This window comes from Geospiza fortis, unplaced genomic scaffold (genome assembly GCF_000277835.1).
Source record: "Geospiza fortis unplaced genomic scaffold, GeoFor_1.0 scaffold16, whole genome shotgun sequence".
Lineage (NCBI taxonomy): Eukaryota > Metazoa > Chordata > Aves > Passeriformes > Thraupidae > Geospiza > Geospiza fortis.
Window position 1 is genome coordinate 12,125,933 of NW_005054302.1, and position 23,411 is coordinate 12,149,343.

At 39.1% G+C, this 23,411-nt stretch overlaps 1 protein-coding gene across 1 annotated transcript in view; it reads left to right on the top strand.

Annotated features, from left to right (window-relative positions):
• Positions 1-23,411, top strand: part of NOX4 (NADPH oxidase 4) — a 100,452-nt gene that overhangs the window by 42,219 nt on the left and 34,822 nt on the right. Inside the window, exons 12-13 of the mRNA XM_014311792.2 lie at positions 182-242; positions 20,965-21,046. Coding sequence (XP_014167267.2) covers positions 182-242; positions 20,965-21,046 — 143 coding nt within the window. The remainder of the gene's footprint in view (positions 1-181; positions 243-20,964; positions 21,047-23,411) is intronic.

Sequence of the window (23,411 nt, forward strand, 5' to 3'; positions counted from 1 at the left end):
TCGGCATTCTTGGCTTCCTCAGCTATGCTGATGACAGACTTGCTTCTTTAAGGGTACAGCTGCTGGTGTGGCTGTTTGGGAATGACCTATTAACACCAGGTTCTGTCTTAACAACTGTACTTTGAATGCATTTTTTTTTCTGTTTCTCAGAAGTGGTGCTTAATATATTTAATATTTTTAGTGCCCTACAGATACCAAAGCAACGTTTGGGGTCCACCTAAAAGTAGTAGGAGACTGGACAGGTATGTAGAAAACCAATTCCTTTTCAGAGACAAATGCCTTTACTTGAACTGTTCTCACTTTCTGGCTTCTGCATAATTGTTCCTTGACTGTGGTGCATTCTCACTAGTGATTATTCATGCTTGTTTTCCCAAAGTTTTTTTTATTACATTCTTGATGCAATCCCTGCTTTATTCAGATGTACTGTTTCTTCAAATAACATGTTTTTTCCACTACTAACTGATCTTCTGATCGCACTGTAATAATTTTCAGTGTTCCTCCATTTCTGCCTCTCTCTTGTTTTTGGGTAGCCTGCTACCCCTGTGCAGTGTAGTGCCTCTGTACATAGTAGTGTCTGCAGAAATGCTGAAATGTGCAGCTCCCAGATAAGTGGATTTTCGTTCCAGTAGTTTGGATGGCAGCCAGGTTAATTAACGCCTGTGGTACACTGAGATTACAGGTTTGCTTTCATGTTCTTCCATGCTCTTCCATTGCTCTCTGAATGTCCTCCAGACCAGGGGTGTAAGCCAGGATTCCCTGCAGAGGAGTAGGGCAATTTGGTGTTCTCTGTGGCAGTTGTATACTCAAGTGATAGTTGTCCTTATTCCGTAGTGTCTGACTTTGTTCTTGCTCAGCATAGCATCTCCTTGTAAGGAAGACAGGTACACAGCAGGGTCTGGTTCTTTTCTTATGAAGAAATGTTCTCCATGTTGATTTGTATCAGCTTGTGTGTTTGTGGAATTGAGTCAAATGAGCTTGTCACCCCAAAAGGGATTAGACCAATGCAGAGATAATAAGTCTGTGCATATTTGTTGAACTTTCTAGTCTGGCTGCATACTTGCCTCTGCAAGACTTCAACAGGCAAAGGCTGGGAGGGCAATGCCATATGCACATGTGTTCAATAATCCCCCTGATTTTCTCTCCTTGCTTGAAGTGTTGGCCAGGCAGGGGCAGATTAGCCTCTGGTCTGCCTCAGAATGATAGCTCTTTTGCTGGTAAGCATCGTTCCTACATGGGAGGTGACAGTAGGCTATTTGAAAAAGTGGGATTTAGAAGTACCAGCTAAATGATTTTTCCGAAATAAGTGGCATCTTTACAGTTTTCTGATTACCTCTGTGGTGTGAATTGCTCTCTTTAACAATGATGTATTATTCTCCCAAGTCTCTCATCTTCTATAGTCTCCACTGAAAGGAAGATCTGCCTAGGTTGGACTGTGTGATATTCAGGACACTGTCACATTACAGAGACCGTTTCTTGTAGTAGTTTTGCTAAACAGAGATATCTTTCCCAGTGTCAAATGTGCTGTCAAGAAGCAGACGGTTTACCCAGCCCTGGGTGCTGCATCAGTACCGTGGAGCCCTGTTCTCACTCATTCCCTTAAGCCCTGTGACAATTAATAGTCTCTAATCTGCTGACTGTTTGAGGAAGGATTATTATATTTGCTGCGTTCCCTATTATCTTTCTTAAGCATGCTCTAAAGGCTGCTTCTGCAGACAGGATATTAGACTGGAGGAGTTTTTATGAGACATACTGTCATTTGAGCTCTTTTCATGACCTATTCTCTCAGACTTTATCCTATTTATTAAAATTCTCTTTTGTATCACCATCTCCCATTCCTGACAGTTTATACCTGACACCAAAGAGACTTGACAGTTTATTTCAGAGAGCTCAATTACAAGCCTAAATTAAAAGAATGCAAGAGAGGTGCAGATATACCATGAAATGCAGAGAGGAACTGATTAGTTGAGGTATTTCTCCTCTGGATAACTTTAGCTTCTTTAGCTGTCTGCACCTGGGAGATGTGGTGAAGGAACATTTCCTGCCACTAGCTGTAAGGACAGGAGAGGGGGTACAGATTGCTGGCAAACCAATTCTGCAAGTTGTTTCAGGTCAAGTCTCTTAACAATGTCCCCGACTGATACCTTGAAAATGTAATAGAATCCCTTGTGCTGTAGGTTGGGAAAGCAACTCTGTATCAAGAGAAAAGGGGCAATAGTATTTTCAGCTCCCAATGCGAAGTTGCTGTTGATGGGAAGTCATTTATTGCCCGCATCGCAGTGTGTATAATTTTAGATTTCAAATAAAATAAGCTGAAAGAAGCAGCTTTAGGAAAAGCCAGTCATTCTAGAAACAAGGCTTTGCATAAGAGCCAATACTTAGTTGATTTTCAGGCAGTACTGTTATTTGCTTTTTAAAATAAATTATTTAAATAATAGAAAGTATAGGACAGAAAAAGTAGGTAAGAGAGGAAGAAGCTACAAAACCAGTAGCTCTGAGACCTTTGCAAACCAGCTGGTAATCTAGGCCGCCTGTTTCATGCTCCATTCAAACAAAGTGGTGCTGTGTGAGCTTAGAACAGTTGAGAATCTGCCCCCCTCAGAAGCAGATTTGGATAAAACCATAAATTTCCTTTCCATTATATAACACCAATATCCTTTTCCAGTACAAATCTGAGATCTCCTATTTCTCACCAATGTTGTGGTGGTATTAATAATTGTATAGTGCTTAACTTTCATGTTCATCACAGAAAACAGACACACAGTCGCTGGTATTGCTGTAATGTGCCCTCAGATGCCTTTGGAGCACATATTTTCACCTGAAATGATTCCCCTAGCTCCCTTTGTAGACCTCTGACCTGTTTATATGTCTAGTTTAGGATAAGACAAGCCAGGCTCCGAGCATGCCTTTTTCACTTCCTTCATTGTAAAGAGTAGGTCTATATATCTATATATCTACATCTATCTCACTGCCTCAGAGGTAGGTAGTTTAGTTCATTGGCATTTAGTTCAATGGTTGTGGTTTTTCCCATGTAAACATTTCTAATTTGATTTTTCATTCCATATTTTGCCATGGGTATTGTGAACAGGGGAGCAGCTATCATAGACCTTCCTAAAAATGGGTTTGTGATTATGCAATTGCTGTCCATGTGCTGACATGTGAGCTGCTTCAGTCACCACCTGTTGTATTAACAGAACGTTCCAGGGCACTGTGAAACCTGTGGCTGTGGAGCACGGCTTAGTTGGACAGTCAGGACTTGGGTGCCCAAGTTGGGATGTGTTTACAGTGGCTGATCTGTGGTGATGGCACACATGCAGGTTGGTTTAGCCCCGTGGTGCAGAGCTGAGTCAGTCTGTCTTCCTCTATGGCTTCCTCAAGCTGAGCTGGTGGGTGTTTATACCCTGCAGTAACATTGAGGGTCTTGCAGTGTCTCATGCATGGATAAGCTAAAAAGCTGATCTTGTTACTGTCTGTCCCCTCTAAATACCTATTCTGTTCTGCTTCCCTTGGTACCTATGGCCACCTATTTTTCCTTTAGCTTTGAAATAATTGTTGGCTTAGTATTTACAGCACGATCTTTTTCAAGGTTTTTCCTTGTTCCACTTACTGTCTAGTTTGTCCCCAGCATTGTCATCTATCAGCCTTATGTCTCTTCTGTCCTTGCTGCTGCCTCAAGTACTACTGCTTGTTTAGTTTTAAAGTTGACATTTCATCTGGCACCTCTGGAGGGAAAAAGAGAGGCCATGGGCCATGCCTTGCATCCAACAACTTGACAGCAGTGAAAAAAGACACGGCAGTGTATCAAGACAATGTGTCTCATTCACTAGACAAACTTGTGGGTGTGAGACAGAAAGTGATATTGATGATGCAGGAATAACAGGCTTCAGAAGCCATGCAGTGTGTTTTTGCGGAAAACAAATACACAGCACTCAGAGGTGTTGAGGTGAACTGCATGCCTTAAGGCAGTGAAATATTGCTGTTATCTTGCAGTGTGTTGCTGGAACAAATTGATGTGGCACCATGTTTAGAGCACTGATGCTGTTCTGTGCTCCACAGTAATTTGTATAATTTTTACCTAGTAGTGACACCATCCTGCTGTGTAGTTGTGTATGTTCCTGGAGACCTTTTCAAGGCTTGTTCTGGGCACTGTGATATTTATTGTGGGTATGCCATAAGAGCACTTGAGTTCTGTCCGTTAAATCTGAGAGTTCTGTCCCATAGGCTGCTAAATGCTGTGGCAGCAGAAGGTGGTGATTTGTGCAGGAACTGTCCAGATAGAGCCAGAACAGACAGATAATAGAGTACTGATGTGCTTCACCCTAATAAACTCCAGATCTCATCGGAAAATATTTATCTTTGCTTCATTTTTTTTTTTTTGTTACAGATGAGGTTATGCCTTGTAACTGGCTCATTCAGATACAGGCGACCTTATTTTACAGGGGACATGGCATAATGGGAATTTTTGTCACATATTGTCACAGTCCTTTTTCTGGAAGGTGCAGCTTTGGAGCAGGACGTTTCATGAGGGAAGAACAAACAAACCATTTTTCAGTTAAAAACAACAATTTTTCAGAGCATGGCAAATGTATGAAAGCATCTTGTTTAATTCCCTGTGAATTAAAAAAAGAATCTTGTTTAATTCCCTATGGAGTAAGACCTGAGACAGCAAACAGTACACACCCCAAATTACTTGTTTTTAAGCAGAAAAACAAACAAAAATGTAGGGCAGTTCTTTGGGATTTTGGAGCCTGATTAAAGATTTTTCTCCCATTGACCAGAAGAAGAAAATGACTTACCTTTTAAGTGCCTCTAAAGGAAGAATTATCTGAACATTCTGGTCAGGGATAGTTTGTCAGGAGTATCTGCAATACCATGGTAGGCTCTTGCAGCTCCTGATTTATGGGATGTCTGAAGCATCCCAAGGCTATGCATTCCTGTGCTTACCTGGGACATCTCATCAAATGTAGGATCTAGCAAAGAGGCAATATTTTAGGTTCAGTAACCCTGAGAACAGTTTGAGATGTATTGAAGCAGTGGCTCACTCAGTCAGCATCTCCTGTATTGTTAGCGGGCCTTGATTCTGACTGAAGTCATGTGTGGAACAGAAGATGACAAGAAGGAATAATCAGACTATAAAGTCTGTCCACAGGAAATGACAAGGTTGTCCCAGGTTCACTGTAACTGCTACTGAGTTTCTTTAAAAATATCTACTCACTGGTGATGAACATTTGGTCAACTCTTTTGCTATTACCTCAAGCTCTGTTTGATTTGGGCCTTTTCCACTCCATAGTAACATTTTTTTGTGTTTAGTTATTCCATCAGATTCCTGGCAGGGTGTAAAGGTGTTAGTGATGTGGTGCTGTCAGCTGTTCCAGCAAAATCTGTGTGTGGTTTTGGAAGAACAGGACAGAGATGAGATAGGTGTTATTTTCCACTGATAGATTTTTATGACTAACAATTTTTGTATTGTCAGGGAATCTTGCTTACACTTCTGAGGAGGATAGCAGAATTGAGTGATAAAAAGTTTTAATTGTGTTTCCTTTTAATATAATTTGACATTAGTAATAAAATAATACAGCTACATTATTGGGAAGTTAATATGCCTTAACAATATGATTAGCCATAGTGTACTGTAAAGAATACTAATTTTATTGTTCATTGCCAATAATGTTCATTATTTATTTTATTTATTCCTTTAAAAAGCTCAATAAAAGGCAGGATTAAGAAACTGAAGAAAAAGGAGAACAGATTTAGTTTACTGACTAAAAGGGGTTGAAAGCCCTTTTCCTCTGATTAAACAACTAATGCTGAAGGTGAACACATCTGAGTTTTAGGCTCCAGACCTGGATTGTTTTATGTTAGTTGAACTCCAGCTGACTTAGTACCAAAAACAGTGTAACTTGAGTCAAATCCAATTTGAACAGTTAATGAGTTTTTTGTCTAGAGGGGAGAAAAGATATTTGGGTGAGAAAGTTACATTGAAGGAAATTTTCTTCTACACAGAGGTCCTTTCTTGGTGCATCCTGTTATTTGTAAACTCCCACCCTTTTGCATATCCCAGGCACTTTTTAATCATGTAATGATTATAGAAAATGACAACTCAAAGATATAAATTTCTTTTTATCCTTTGATGCATTATGCACTGGATGTGTGGATGTTGCTGTAGTTAAGAACTGATTTAAGAACACAACATTGCAGGATTTCTTGTCATGCCTCAGACATTTTCAGCACTGTTAGGAGCTACAGGAGTGAAGCCTGTGGAGCACATTAGCATGTACCAGCTGATAGAATCAAAATGAATGTAGGGGAAAAAAAGCAAAAAGCTCTCTACTTTGAAAATAGCATTATTAGAGTGAAAAGCTCTAGGACATGTATTTGAGTGGAGTGCCAGGCATATTTCTGGTTTTGTAATCACTATGTGCTGTATTTGCCTACTTAAGGAGGCAAGGTTGCTGTTCTGGAGTTGCCTTTGTTTCACCATTTTTCTGTTAATGTCTGCTTAGGGAAGACTCATTCTTATATAGTTTCTGTGCAGAGGTACACAGCTGCTTCAAGCACTGAATATACAAAGTTTGGCTGGATTTTCAGGGTCCTTTGTGTGAGCATGGTTTCTGGAGAAATACAAGAGTTCACATCAAAATACCAGCTCTTCATGCGTATCTGCACTTCCCTGGGGCAATAGATTCTCTTAGATGCCATCCAAATTCTGCTGAAGAACCCCTGCCAAATGTCTAGCTTTGTTCCCAGTTTATTGTTACTTCTCCCTTGGGGACAGAAGAAAAAAATAGACACATTTCAGATTTGGAATTTTGAGTTACCACATTTTAACTAAAAATTGTTGGTTAAAATATCTTAAAAGGAGATTTGAAATGGTTCTTTTTGGGATCCTTTTCTAACAGATTGTAAAAATTGCCATAGTTAATGAGGAAAAATCCATTTCAGCTTTAGAACATTAAAAAAAAGGAAAAACTTGTGTAGGAACTGTAGATATTTATAAATTTTATGATCAGAAGGAACATTTATCTTTACATGCTCCCAACTCCTGCATGAGTCTTGATAGTTTCTCAGAATAATTCCTATACAGAAGTTATTTTACAGCCTTGGGGTTGTAATATTCTGCAGAGTTTTCTGTTTCAACCTTTCATGGGCTCTTTTTGCACTTTTTGTGAAAATGAAGCTCAACTTTGTGATAATTACATAAGTTAGTAGGCTTTGTCCCATGTTTTTTGTTTTTTCCTTCCTCTTTTTTGCTTTTTTCCTCATTTCAGCACAAGAGCCACTACTAGGAAATGTGTGTTCATTTTAGTTGTTGCCCATTTTTGTGCAAATATGTACAGAAAATGAACATGGCACCTTTGAACCTTCTATTTCGCTACCTGTTGTATTAAATCTGAGTTTTGAGACCTTGTATTTGTCTGGTTGTTTGCTTCCTGCACCCTCTCCACTTTTATAGCATTCCCTTGAGATGCAAAAGTGGGGTTGCATTTCAATGGCAGTCTTGTTGGTTTGGGTTCTGGTGTGATTTAAAGTGTAGCTCTCTTTTGCATGAAGACCACCAGTAATGGTGGTGGTTGAACTGTCACTGTATTGCACTTTATTCCTTGGTCTCTTCTACCTGTCTGCTTATTTCTACTGGTGCTTGGATTGGAGGGGAGAGAGGGGCCACCGCTCGCTCAGAATTTGTGCCGTGTTCAGCACTTAATTCTGTGTTTAATCAACTCCCACAACCTTGCAAATGTCATTGTGATCAAATAACATAGTCAAACAACATTTTCAGAACAAATATTATATAACTGCTTGTTGGCATAATATTAGCTTTGAAGTTCTAGTTAGGATATCCCATTTCCTTTATTGCAGTATTTTTTCTTTAAGTATATTTATTCCACTTTTTGCCGGCTGCATGTCCTTACCCTGAATTTCAGTCATCCTTGAAACAGCAGTTACCTGTTCCAAAATGCATTAAAATCAATGTTGGTCTTGTATGTGGGAGGCAAATCCTAACCCCAGATTTTATCATCGGTTCCCTACAGTGCCTTGCAACTCAGCTTTTCATGTGCCACCCCATCATGTTGCTTAGTCCTATCCCTTTGTATATGCATAATTTCTCAGATGCATCAAATACAAGCTGAAAAATTTGAGTTTCACCATAAGGAAATAGTTTGTGATCCAAGATTTTTTAAGGGCATCTTGAAACCACAGCTCTCTTTTGTCCCAGTCCTCCTCTGGAGAAGGATCCCTTTAAATCGTAAATATTAATAATAAAAATCTGCCACCAACCACTTGTATCAAGTGCAAAAATAGGGTTCAGGTGTATGTGGTAGCCTCAAAAAAGTTGACTTCCTTTAAAGAAAGAAGCCAAACCAAACCTCAGAACTTGCACTGAACGCATCATGTCATGAGAACTGGCCAGCAGCAAGTTTCCACAGCTTCTCCAAACAGATATTTTGGTATGTGCTGTGAACAGAAGAGCTTGGTTTAAAACATTTATGGCTACTCATTTTATATAAACCACACACAAATACACATGCCAATTCCAGCTCTATACTCAGCTTTGAACCTCGTGGTCTTATGCCTCAAAGTTTCGATACTCCAGTGCAGAACACAGAGGTGGAGGGAAGTTCCTAGTGGGAATGGAGTCAGACTGCCAGTGCAGTCCATGTTTTAATATAAAGGCATCCTTCTATGAGTGTCAGTCCACTAAATTAATTTGTAATTAAAACCCATTTTTTTTCCTTTCATCAGGTCCTTCAATTGCAAAAGGCAGTGAGGCAGAAATGCTTTAAGTATAATATGCTACAAAGTTTAAGATATAGCAAAGTAAATTAATTACTAGTGCATCCCAATTTTGAGGGAGACTTGAAGTGGTGGCTGCTGCATGCTGAATGTGGCATTTCTTTGAGACAAAGGACTCAATTATCTCAGTATTAACTAAAGTGCTGTGAGGAGAAACTGTAGGGGGGAATTCATAGCCTGGAAATCACTTTCCAAAATGGAAAGGAGATTGCATTGTGGTACAGGGAGGAGACTGTGCTGTGACAGCAATAAATAGCCCTTTGGCATGTAGTGCAGCAGCTGATGGGCAGGGTGCAGTGTGTATTTTGTTTCACTGATATTATAACCCACATTTCTGCAGCTCAGGCATGTTCCTGTTCTTCCTCTTTCTCTTTCTTTAAAGCTTTTTTCCTCAAAGTGGGGACAAAGTGTCAGAGCTTGTTTCAAAAAGGATACTGTGACTCTTGTTAATATAGTTTGTAACATTTGTAGCAGACAAAACAAAAGTACATTATAATGACATAATATTTCATGAGAGGGAGGTATTCTAGGAAGAAGTAGTATCTTTCATTAGATCGGCTGAAACAGCTGGAAAAAAACCAGGTTGTCTTCCCCGCATGCAGTGCCTTCAGCAGGTTTGACAAAGAAGCAGGGAAGTCAAAGCAAAGAGAAGAAGTAACATTCCTGGCTACTTTTTAAATCAAGCTTTCCCTTCAGAAATATGAACAATAAAATTGCCCAGTGAATGAATAAAATGTAAAATGTAACACCTCTTTAAAAAAAAATTAACCTTTTAATAGAAAAATACTGATTGATTCACAAAGAATTCATATGGTCAAGAATACTGTCTGAAAGCCAAAAATATCGCTTGTAAATGCTCTCCCAACCTCTTCTTAGGATTTGTATGTCTCCAGCTTTCTTTATCTGCTCTTGGCTGGGTTCCCAGCTTAGGGTATATTTGCTGTAACATGCCATGGTCCCACTCTGTCCTGTGGAGACACACACTCACATCTTGGCAGAGTGCAGTTTCTGGCAGGGAAACTGGGAAAAGAGATGGGCATGTGAGAAAACTTAACTATGACTTGCCTGAAGTATTGCATTTTATTTATATATACATGCCCACACATATCCCTAAACTTTCAGCATTTGGGTGTGGTTTTTAAATTTTAAATTTTAAATTTTAAATTTTAAATTTTTTTCTCTTATAATCTCAATATCCTTGATAAACCACAGTTTGTTTGGAAATGTTTGACCATCTACAGAGAGTAAAATTTGGACAATGGTTTACATCACTGTGTTCTTAGTAATTTGAAGGTAAATTCTTATTTTTATTCTGCATATAGCAGCTGAAAATGAGTGGATGACTGCTTAGTATTGTGACTTACCTGGAATCAGAAATTTTTTAAGAAAAAATGTTAATAAAACCTAAAATTCTGTAGTGAACCCCATGATCATGAATAAGAGAGAATGTTTCTCTGCTGGGAAGAGAGCCTGGAAAGTCTGTGGATCCAAATAAAAATATTAGTGTTTTTATATGTATTGGAGAAATAGGCACTCAGTGGAGGTGACAACAACTTCTTTCAGTATTGAAGGTGGATTTGGGAGAGAGGAATTTCAGAGCTTTTTGGATATTATGAGTATTGCTCAAGTGTCTACTGTGAGGATTTTACTGTACTGTCAGTGATAACAAGTACACCTACAGCCTCCTAAAAGCCTCCTCATGTTATATGAAATTAAAATAAATCAGTGGGCAGTTTGTGCTCTTCACTGCAACAATCAGCTTTAAGGACTATCTCCTGTCATAAATTTAACATATTCCCTTATTCATTAAACACACTGTAAGTGCCATTTCCTCAAGGAAAATGCCACAGACACCCACACACATTTCAGAGTCAAAGCTGTGGTGCTTTGCTGTGCTTTGCCAAGTGACTGGTGCCAGCCTGACAGCACAGGGCTTTCCCTCAAGGATTTCACTTACACTGTGTCAGCTGAGTGTCTCCTCAGCTTAGCTGTGACTGGTTCGAAAAAAGCAAAATTTTTAATTAAGGGCATTTTTATAATTTCTGTTATTTGATGTTTTCCTTTTTTAATGGGTTGAGGGGATTATGCTAATCGTGCCCTGTTATTAACAAGCATGGCAAATGAGACTTTCTCAGTGGAATTTCCAAAAAAAGCAGCAATTCCTTAATCCAAAAATTTGTTAAGAAAGAGTATTTCTTTAAAAGTGTCCCATACTTCCCAGCACATATGCACCAGCATGTGCCATGTCTGCTTGAAGAGGATTTTATAATTTCTGTGCTGTTATGTATTGCTGAGTTTGTGATGGTGCATTGATGTGCTGTTATATGCCAGGTCGTGACTGGTAACTGATATCTAGTGATAGTTTATACTTACAGGAATTGGCAAAATCACTTTTTCCAATAAAGATGTGCCAAGTCATTTCCTTACAGTGATGTGATGAACTGTTTGATCCAAATCATGTTAAACCACTTGTTCTCTGTTCTAGGGAATATTATCAGTTTTAGTATTGCATAGTAAAATTTTTCAGCTTTACTCTGCTGTTCAAGGCTGGGAATACTTTTTCTGTTGACTTGAGTAATAACAGACTTTCTGTCATGTAAAAACATTTCTATTTAATATTTCATTATGTTCATAACATTATTAGTTGAAAGATGGAGGTGACAACCTTGTAGAAAATCCCACAACATATTTTAACAAAAGTCAACACAAGAGGTAGTGCTAAGTCAATAAATATAGGTATTTGTAAGAAATTAAGAATAAATGAAAACTACCCAGACTTACATACCCAGGTTGTATGCAATAATTTATATTCCGGCAGTTGTCTGGCTTAAGTTCTCAAGAATGACTTGTCTAATTCAAATGTAAGAAAAAATAACAGAATTGCTCACATCAGACTGAAATGAAACCATGCTTTGGATACATTTTCTGATACACTTGTGTGCATTACATTTTATCACCTATCAAAAAAAAACGGAGATAAACAGTATCTAATGGCTCATTTCATTTGTCAGTCATTCAAATGATTTTCTGCTAAGGTTTTAATATTGCCCTTTGAGAGATGTTATAAGAAATGGAGCCTCAGATGTGATTAGATCTTTGGAAAAAATGTACGTTTTTTCCCACTGGATCATCCCCAGCTGACTAGCAAAATTTATATAGGAAATAGGATCCAGCTGAGCTCTGCTCACGTTATCCTATGTAATGCTTCAGTGCAACTGCTGCTTTCAGAGAAAAATTTGTGTGTGTTCTCTGAAAGAGACAGGCAGCTGAAAACACAGGGGAAATGATTTTTAGATATCAATGGAGTCCCTTAGCACCCTGTTTCTGCTTTTGTTTCTTACTTGCAGCCCCACTGTTGTTTCTAGCTGTTCAGTTCAGCTAAGTGTTTGGCTGGACAGGCATTTCCCACCCGGGGTGCCTGTCAGCGCTGCTCATTCCCAGTGTTGTATTCAGCACAGTGCAGCTTCCCCTCTGGGAACAATTTAGCACCTTCCATGAAGGTATTCACACAGCCTGGCTGTGAGCAAGGCCAAGTTAGGCCTGATGATCCTTCTAAGGTCAGCTAAGCCTTGGTGATTAGCAGCATCACAGGGCTCAAGGCTACTGTTGGAAGGATGAGGGTTGGACCATCTCTACTTCATATTCCAAGGCTGTGAATGGGGGTGAATTAGCAAGGAAACTCCCATTCTCTTTCACAAACTCCTTTTTTCTTTGGCATTCTCATTCTCCTCCCATCCCTGCCCCAGCTAAGAGAAGCCAGTATTTAACCTGCCCAGCCTGTCTGAAGCTTATTGCAGGGCAGTGTCTTGCCCCTCATGTCTATCAGCTGTGCAGGCTCTTGGCTCCTAACTGGCTGTGTCCCTCTTGTCAAACTGACATGGGTTTGCAGTTTTGTCCAAAGGTGGCAATTAATGGGAACAGTACAAAATATTGCTATTTATATTTGTTTCACAAGCAGACCTCCTGATTATATCCTAGAGTCGTGGAATGGTTTGGGCTGGAAGGGACCTTAAAGATCATTCAGTTCCAGCCTTGGAGATGCATAAAACCCAACTGAACAGGGCTACAAGCAGCCTGCTCTTTCTAACCATGCTTAAAGCAGGACTAGATTATCTCTTGAGATTTCTTCTGCCCTCAACAATTCTGTGATTCTCTATAGTTATTACACAGTAATTCATTTGCATGTTTGAGAGTCATGATGAAGTTGTGTCTGTATTAGTCAGAGGGTTAAATGATCCCATGCTTAAGTTTAAATTGTCACCAAACAGGAATAGGCAAAAGTCCCAGAATGTGTTCACAGGGACTGGTAGTGGTTTTGTTATGGTACAAAATTTCAGTCTTGGATAGAAATTAATTCCATTCTTTTTTGACTGTCGTATTAATCTGTCTATTGAAAAGTTCTTGTCAGTTGTTCAAATGTGTAAAATATATGATACTTGCAAACGTATTTTTAGACCTGGCTAAAAATACCGGTGGATGTATGCATGTGGGTATGTGCTGGTGTTTAATATATTTGGTGACAAGCTAATACACATGGCTGGCAATGATGAGACCATGGCAGCCCAAGAATAACACTTTGGAGTCATGATAACTATTTCCATGAAGCCATCAGCTTAGTGCTCAGCAGCAATAAAGAGAAAAATTATTAGGAGCCGAGTAGAGAATAAAGCCAAGGAGATGACTGTGCAGCTGGTGGGTGTTTCTGTGGTGCCACCAGGACTTCAATCCTTTGTGCAGATCTGGTCTTCATCACTCAGACATGACACTGGCCAGGGTTCAGGAAGGAGGGGCAAAGATGATCAAAAGCATGGAGAGGCTTCCAAACATGGGATAACTGGCTATGCAGGGACTCTTTAGCCTGAAAAAGATCTAATTCAGGGGAATATAGTCATAGTCTGCAAAATCATGCATAATGCTGGAAGAGTGGGTGGGTGGAGCCTGACTGTTCACAGTTTCTGCCAGTATCAGAATTTTTGGCCGTCAAATACAGTCAGTAAGATTTCAGAGCAAACATAAAGTGATGAATCTTCATGTAATAGGTGAGAAACACACGGAACTCCTTGTCAAAGAGTGTGGAATGGATTAGGTTTACATGGGGACTGGGCAAGTACATTAAAAAGGAATCTAAGAATTTCTTATTAGACAAACCACGTTAGACTCAGGAGATGCACTGTCATAGAAAAGCTCGACAGCAGAGGGATCTTACCCTGTGATCATTCTTCCATAGATGTGTCCACAAATGAATCCAGATATTAGAGTTGGGGGGCCTTGGTGTGAATCAGTACAGCCTGATTAATTGTGCCTTTGCTCAGCCTTTTAGAGGCAAACCCTCTGGAGATGTGCAGAGCTGGATAGTATTGCAGTAATTGCACATCTGGATAGTAGCTCCATTTCAGTGTTAAAAAGTTCCATGTAGCTTTTGGAAAGTTTGGCTTTCTCCAGTTTCTGTATCAGATTACAAGTCACAAAGAGAAAACCAGTTAAATCCCCCTGCTTTGCTTAGTTTGAGTATATTTTTTTCTTTTTTCTATGAAATAAGAACTTTTTAGAATAAGTGTCACTACATTATCTTAAAGCCCAAAAGGCTATACTGGTGCCTAATCATTTCTTCTGGCTTCTTGTGAAAGAGGAAACTACAGCAATAGTGAAGGAAATGGTAGTTGAGCCTCCCTGCATTTGTTCATGGGGAATTCAAAAAGCAAAGTATAGCCCTTAATGGCTACAGGCAGCAACTGTAGAATGTAGTGCTATAAAAATCTGCATAAATAAGTTTTCCTTCAGAGCATGTATTTAAAAAGTATTTTTTACTGTTGAGGTTCTGTGTTGTTTAGAAACTGTGTTTTACTGTGGTACTTTGTAAGAGCCGAGCTGTGGAATGAGCTTTACTGTCATGACAGAAATAGTCTTCAAGTATAGTATCTATCTCTAAGGCAAAAAATGTTCCTTGACTAAAGTTCCTTGATTATTTTGAACTCCAGCAGTCAGCTAATTCCCAGCTCCACTGGGGAGTTGCTGTGTAACCTGCAGAAGGATTTCTAACTCAGTAGTGAGCATCAAGACTGCTTGACTTTGGTGTTGTGTTCGCTTCTCTTCCCTGGCTGTCTGGGAAGCCCAGGTCTGGCAGTGTAGCTAACAGGCAGTCTGCGTCACTCAGTAATGTCTTATCAGGTCAGTCGGTCAAAATGCAGTCTAAATATGGTCCTCCAAATCTCTCCTCCCTGTTTTGAAACAAAACAAATGATGCTTTTTCCTTGCCATCATTCATCTTCTAATCTTTTAAGGTTCCTGGGACAAGAACAGACTTTTGCTCTTTTTCTTTTTCTTCATTGGCTGATACATTGCCATATATACCTAAATCATGCAAGATGTGTGATTATAATGTAAATGAGGGAGATCTAGTTAGAAATAAATCTGTCCAAGCTAATTTTGATGTAGCAGTTGTGACAAATTTAAGGACACAAGAAAGCACCTAGAATTCCATCAGGGACAGGATTTGCTGATGCTGGAATCAGGGAGGGAGAATGATTTTGAACTGGTAGGCACACAGCTAGAGAAAAGAGAGGGAGCTTTTTAGGGCGCAAAGGCAGGTTAGGAGGGAAAGCAGGGAGTACACAGACTTTCTTTAAAGAAAGGAGGACTATACCACAGGTCTAGAGTGACTGGGAGTTCACTGCATATCTATGTAATGGTTAGTTAAATTCCTATTTCCCCCCCTCTGCTTATAAACTAAAGTCCTATAAAAGAAAATGTTGAAAGGAAGGATGATCGCTTTATTCATCTACCTTAGAAAATGAAAAGTCCGCTTGCCTTTCTGTAAAGGCTTCTCTATTTGCCTTGAATAAATATAAAGAGCAAAGGGTTTATATGTAGCTTTCAACTTCTTGAGTTTTCACTAGTTTTCAGGGTATTTCAGTAACTCTGTAAATAATGACACTAATTAGTCTTTCAGACAACTGATCAGGAGGGAAGGAAATGGTGATGAAAAATAGAAGAATTAAACTCTGTGAGGCTTAATGGACTGAGAGTCATGGAAGTTCAATCTGGTGAAAAAGCCTGTCTCTATCAGCAAAATATGTATGTTTCAGGGAAATTCCGAGGCTGATGATGTAATAATTTTGGAACCTTTTGATCATCAGCATTAACTCATCATCTTTTTTTTCCTCACCTTTTAATCTGATGGAGGATATTTGTAGCACTGACTCTTCAAGAGGAGAGAAGTGATAGCTCCTTAATTTCAGGAACTTCGGCCATTAATAAGCCACAGGTCAAACTAAAATATCAGACATTTCATTTTTATGCTGTCTTGTTGCTCATCATTGTTTTATAGCCTTAACTGGCAAAGACTTCTTCCTAATTGCCTTTTATTTTTACAAGGCACTGCAGAACTACTTGTGACAGCATTTCCAAATTTACAGAGCTTGAAAACAAGTTATATTAGTGGATTTCAAATCCTATTAAATATCATCAGCAGTTTTAAGAAAGCTGACTTCTTTTTAAATTTATTTTGTTTTAATTACTGCAAGTTGGTATTCGTGACATGGAAGGTGTTCAAACCGCTGTGAATTTTGCGTAAAACTGGGCAGATTTTTTAGTTTGAAATTGCAAGACTTAAAAGTGTCCTTGTGGTGAAAAGTGGAACTGGTATTTGTTTCTCAGAATGCAGAAGAGGTAATTACAGAAACATGATTACAAAATATCCGAAGGTATATGTAAATGAGTGTCAAAATATTCAAATGTATATGTAAATGAGTGTCACTGTGGATAGACCATTTGGTGATCTGATGAAGCTGTTCTGTTGTCCCACTCCCTGGTTGCTTTCTCATCACATTTCTTTTTATCCTTATTAACTTAATTTAAAAAACAATACATAAAACTGGTATTAATGAAATCCTTATCCTGTTAAGCCAATTGCCATTGGTGTTACAGTGTTCTTGACTGAGCTGATTGTATGCAATTCAACCTTTTTTTATTAGTGGTTCAGAAAATGGTCCAAAGGTGTTGGGTAAAAGGTAGTTGGGATAAACAAACCAGTAATGTCTCAGACTTCAGTTACATAGTGCAGTGACCTCATAGCTTCATACCCATGAAACTCTGAAGGAGCGGGGATTTGATTTTTCAAGACCCTTGGAATTCAGCAGCGTGAAATCACAGTGAAAGTGATTTTGCTGTTATTTTCCATAAGATATTTTGTAACAAGAAGGAGTGAGAAAAGACAACTGCAAGACCTGACTTTTGAAGTCAAACCTTACACAACTGCAGTGTGCGACTTTTGGCATAATTTTTGAAGTGCTAAAGCAATAAGAGCTTCAGGGACATGATAGCTTTGAAAAACAAGGCCAGTGCTCATTGTGCCACGGTGTGTTTCTGTCTACAGAATGTGAATAATAATGTGTTTTAACTCACAGGGACCTTCTATAAAAATTATTTTTCTCCACTGTGAGATGCCCCAGATATTAAAATACTGCAAAAATTTCCTTTGTCTCTCTTTCCACTTCTGTAATAATGTATCCTGGAAGAAGGAAACTTAACTATGTAACCAGTTTGAGTGATCTTCAGGCCGTATGCCCATTCTTGCTCTCATTTTTCTGACATTACTGTCAACTCACCATACTTAGCACAACCTCATTCTGTTTGAGAACAAATATGGCATTAATCTAAATATTTTAAAGGGAAAACTTCTCTTGAAATGCCTCCTTCTGTCCTTTAGATTAACTGGCTTGGTGTAACATGTATTGCCATAAAGATGGTAAGGGTATTTATAACTGAGGTTACAGTAGCTGACTTGTGAATATGTTATGCTAGGAGGGAGTGGAGGAGCAGAAGGTAGAAAAGAGAGAAGAAGCTGTAGAATAGATTTGAGATGAGATGCAACACCACCATGTAGTGTAAGTATTTCTGTGGTACTCTGGTTTCAGCTTGAACAGAGTAAATTTTCATACTAATAGTTGGTACAGTGCTGTGTTTTGGATTTAGGATGAGAATAATGTTGATCACACACTGGTGTTTTAGTTGTTGCCAAGTAGTCTTTATGCTAAGACAGGGACTTTTCGTCTTTACATGCCCTGCCAGCGAGAAGGTTGGAAGGCATAAGGAGTTGGGAGTGACACAGCCAGCTCAGCTGACTCCAGCTGATCATAGGGATATTCTGTAAAATATGGCATTGTGTTCAGTGCATAAACTGTGAGGAAAGCTGGCCAGGAGCCACTGCTCAGGAACTGCCTGGGCATTGGTTGGCAAGTGTGAGCCAATTGCATTGTACATCACTTGTTTTGAATATTCTAATTATTTTTATTATTATCTCCATGATTATAATTTCTTCCCTTGTCTGTCCTAATAAACTGTCTTTGTCTCAACCTATGAGTTTTCTTGCTTTTACTCCTCTAATTCTCTCTCCCATCCCATCATGGGGGGAGTGAGCAAGCAGCTGTGTGGGGCTTGGTTCTGTCTGAGGTTAAACCACGCCACATGGAAAAATGAGTAGTGTCATATGGTGAAAAGAAAATACATCTGCCCGGGAAATTTGCCATAGCGCGGGGGGAATAAAAAAGTTGACTTTAGCTAGAACAAGATCTAGTAGGAAAACTGTTCAGGCCAATTTCAGATGCCATAACTTGGCTGCTTTTGCTACAGTACTGGCCAGCCCTGTCACATTACTATTCAAAATATTTTCAAGATCACTGCTTGCTGAATTGAGTCCTGGAGTGCAGCCAGGTGGCCTTGATCAATGTGAAAGGGCAGCAGCACAAGAATAAGTCACAGAGTAGGAGATAGAGATGGAATATGGCACTCTGCCTGGGTGATATCCATCTCAGACAGAACAATGGGTGCGACAGGTCTACACACTCACTGAGATGTGTTTTGTCTCTCCCAGAGAGTCACAGATCCTTACCAAGATCTGACAAACCAGCTTCACTCACCTACCTGTAATGTGGTGTTGTGCAGCATTGAACTGAGTAAGAACATGTCTCTCTGTGTTTGACATCACTGTCACACCTGGTTACAGGCCCTCAGAAGTAAATCAGCCATGCCACCGCAAAGACAGATCCTTAATCGTGGTGTCTCACACTGCGCTTTAGAGATCAAAATCCTCAAGTCATGGAAAGAAGTGCTGTCACTCAGTGTTTGCCATGGTAAACTTCCTCCCATTCCTCCACCAGGCACACACAAAGACTGTTGTTTGAATGAAGGCTTTTGTAAAGGATGCCTGGAAATGCCATCGGTAGCTTGGGTTGTCTGGGGAGATTACTGAAGTAGGGGTAGAAGTTAATGTGCTGGCTCTGAAACATGAGGGGATATTTTGCATTGGTGAAAACTTTCTGTAGCCTTTCAGTTTTTGTCCCTTGGCTTTTGAAGATGGTAATGTATCATCTTTAAGGATGATAGGGCATGTGTATGTACAGCCTATTGCCATGTACCAGAAGACTGAAAGAAAAGCAAATTTCTCTATCTTCCTAAAATTCCAAGCAGAGGTCAAGAAGTTACCTCATAGTGGCAAGCTTTTCCTCAATACAGTGAGCAGTCTGTTTCCTGAAAGGTACTCATTGGATTTAACTTTGATCTTCACAGTATTGCATTTATTGAATTTATTTTGTTGGCCACATCTGCTCTTTGTTCTAGTTAAGTACAGGAAGACTAATTTACATTTTGAAGATGTGAGAAGAATTTTGGAGGTAGGAGTGCCTTTTTATTTGAGAATTGAATATGAAGAGGTGTACAAACAAAGGAACAAAGATAAGCCCTTCTTTCTTCACTGCTAGATCCTGGTATCTTATCCAAGATGTTTGCAATACATCTTAGCCAGCTGAGAAAAGACTCAGGTGTGAGACAGCTGACCTTTAAAACTGAGGCCTTAACAAGAGAGTTTTCCTTCTGAATTAACTGTGCTTTTTTCAAGTTATTACAACTTTATGAAGTATGGTTCGGATGGGTTTCTTTCCACTTTAGAGGCTACATAGCAGAATTTTATCCAAATTAATGGAGTTTAGTTTTGATGACAGAATATTGCATCAACTAAATGTTTTTTTGTCTTGTAATTTTCTTATTCATAAACTTTGTGTCAGAGGATATTTTAAGATACATAGGAATCTGAGGGGAGGAGGACTACACTTAAGCTCAGGTTCAGTTTCCAGAATGAAAACTTTCATGGAAGAGAGTTAGCTTGGAGAAATTCATGGTACAGCTCCACACACACCACAGGCTACAAACTGTGGTTTAGTGAAGGAAGGATAATTCCTGTAGCTGAAGACTTTCAGCCACAGTTATAAAGTATTGAAGGAGGGTAGAAGGTGGAAAGGCCATCGGTTCTGTGCCACTGTAGGACGGATTAAAGTTGCGGGTGCTGGAAGGAAAGAAGGAAACAGGGCATGTCCTAGGCTATGGAGAACTACTAAAATAATTTGATCTGGGTGGGAAATCCTATTCTATCCCTGAATCCGGGTATCATGTGAATTTCAAGGAAGCTTCTGTCTTTCACAACTGAGAAATCTGGACTGATAGAATGTCCTACAGATCCTACTTGACTTACTGTGTCAAACCACCTCTTAGAGAAAAGCATAAGAGAAAGGCAGCTACACTAACTACAACCACCCCTTCATTTGGTGGTCAGTGAAATTAAGCTACAAAAGCTTTAGCTCCTGCAGAAAACCCAATCATGCAGTTTTTGAAATAGATAATTATGACAAAAAAGAAATCCAGTCTTCCAACCATCCTTAAGAACATTGAGTCTGTTACTGAAGGATTTGTACTGCAGTTTAATTTATATGAATTAATTAATCTATGTTTGTTTCGACTACTGTGTTCCTTGAGTGACTGGTGAATTCTTAGGGGCTCCTCCTTTCTGTTTAGACTAGGCTCTTCAGGGCAGGGACTTTTTATGGCTGGCTGTGCATGATACTCAAAAGACCTCTGTGCAGACCTTACAAACTTATAGGCCCTACTAGAATTCAGTATTGAATGAAAAAAAAAAGGCATTTTAAAATATTAGAAGGTTTTACAGGAAACAGTGATTTTTAGTCCCTTCATGCTATGTTTTGTCCTTTGCTAAATATTTCTGGAGAAGAGAATTCACTGATATTACTGCTTGCTTACTCGTGGCCTGAACATATAATGCAGAGTCACAGTCTGGGTTTGTTTTTTTTTTTTCTTTTCTTCTTTTTTTTTTCTTTGTCCTGACAGAAAGATTTCGGGATTTACTGCTTCTGCATTCAAATCAAGATACAGAGATTCTGCCCATCTTTCAGCAGAGACGCTATCCCAAGTAAGTAAGATTGTCTTCTTGGGAGAAATAAAATCTTTATCTATTTGCAGCGAGGGAGAGTAAAGCATTTATAGCACTGTACATGCTTTTGGTGCAGAATCCTTAGACAGAGCTGTCAGGGAGCCACACTAGCAGCGATCTCTGCAGTCTTTTGACTGGTGTTGAGGAGAAGCAGATGCACATTGCAAGCACACTCAGCTGTCACTGGGGGAGGTGGTGGTGGAGCGCAGATGTTGAGTTGCCTGGATCAGTGTCTGATGGAGGGAGCTTTGTTTCTCTGTTGACACAGGTAGATGTTTTATCAGGCTAATCCCCATTCTTGTCTTCTGGGATTCTATCACTGATGGTGACAGATTCCCTTGAATTTTAACAGGCTTTCCTCTGAAAGCTTGCAAACACTAGGAAACATTCTTTTTCTGCCTTTTTTAGGGGTATATGTTTGCGTATATCCCTAAAGGGATTTAAGGAGTAGTGTTGAGTGTTAAGGCGGTCTTGAATGTATTGTGTGTCCTGGACAATACCTCTTCTTTTTCCGAGTGACATACTTGAGTGAAGCAATAAAAGCTCTTTTCTATTTTATCGACTAGAAGAAACAGTCACTTTCAGCTTGAACTGAGGCAGTGAAGGGGAAAGAAGAAGAAATAGTCCTCACATTGACCCTGACCAGAATGAGCAATGAAAGGATGCTAGTGCAGGGTGGACAGAGGGTGGAGATGGAAGAAAGAATGTATGTAGACAGTCCTTCAATGATGGTGGAAACAAGCACAGTTATTTATTTTAGTTATTATTGTTAGGAGGTTTCTGAAATAGATAGGAAGTTAGTGAAGCTAGGTGTCAAATCTTTTTAAATCTGATAATACAATTTTTTTTTTTAAGAACAGACAGTTAGAGAGGCTGAGTGCTGAAAGCCAGTCACTTCCTTGCTGTGAGTACTTGAAAATAAAACCATTCAAGGATGAAATCCTGATTCTGAAAATGACTAAGTTTTTCTTTGACTTCAAGGGAGATACAGTTTTATCACCCTAAATTTCTTGTTTGCATTGTCCATTGTCACTATATTACTGGAATACTGTGGAGGTACAATATATGAAATAGTGGAAGGCACTTTATTTGTGTGGATTGATCTGCTTGTTTCGTTAGGACTTCCATAAATTATTACTTTTCTCCTCATCCTTTGGAACCCTGGCAGTATTATGCTTTGCTTGGCTTAGATTATTTCATTTTTGATATGGACACTGTCAGACTGGTCTGAGAAACCAGTTTGTTGTCCTTCCTCAAAGAACAGACTTATCTTTATATAAATCATTCCTAAGATGTTTGACTTTCCATTTCATTACATTCAATTTATTGCTAGCATTCTTGGCAAAAAGTCTACTAACAATATTACACAATGTCAGATTCATGGGCAAATGACTTGTCTGTTGTCTTCTGACAGAAGATGTGTTCAACTCTTCAAAGATCACAAAGCAAATATCTTGTATGGAGCTCTGCTGCTGTTTGAAGTTATAGTGGCCTTGCATCTCAAAAAGGATACATGTTTTCAGCCATGTTACTTGGGAAGATTGACTGCTTCCTCTAACATACAAAAGTTGGCCAAATTTTGGCACCTAAGCAAAAAGAAGTTTGCATATGTTCTTCAAAGCAATAGATTCTTGTTTATAGCATCATTAATTGGTGCAAATTTGCTCACTTGTTACAGAAATTTATCATATATTACAGCCCATTTGGAAACTGGTTGAACACTATTGACTTATCCAAATTTCCCCAGGGGCTGTCTTTTGAGCAAGGTACTTGAGTTCAGCAAAGTAGAAAACCTGTTTATCATCATAATATATTTTGTCTTATTCCCATATCCTTTTTCCACCTTTCCTATTCTCATTTTCTCCAAAGGGTCGGTTAACAGAAATTAAGGTAGTGAAGAGACAAATCTCCTATATCAGTGTCCCTTCATGACTTCAACTGAGCAGTGGCTGGTTGTACTACATTAGGATCTGAGTAGAAAGACCATTTTAATAAGATGTTGTCACGGGGCACAAACCGGAGCTTGTAATGATTAAAGAAATCCGAAGAATACTGAACGTTAAAAATAGAAGAGAATTTTTAGTAGTGACTTAGCTGAATAGCTTGACTAAGCAGGGCTTAGTAGGTAGAAAGGATAAAAGTTTTCCCATATTTAAGAGACAAATGTCCAAAGGAAGGAGATTGGATAGGAGGATGTTCAGCACCACTCAGGATATTCAGAAACATTGCAATAAATATTAAAGGCTAAATGCGCAAGCTATAATCCATCAACTTTTGGAAGAAAGAGAAACCTTGGTGTTCTTGCCTGAATTATGTTCTTGTTCATTTATTACTTTATGACCTG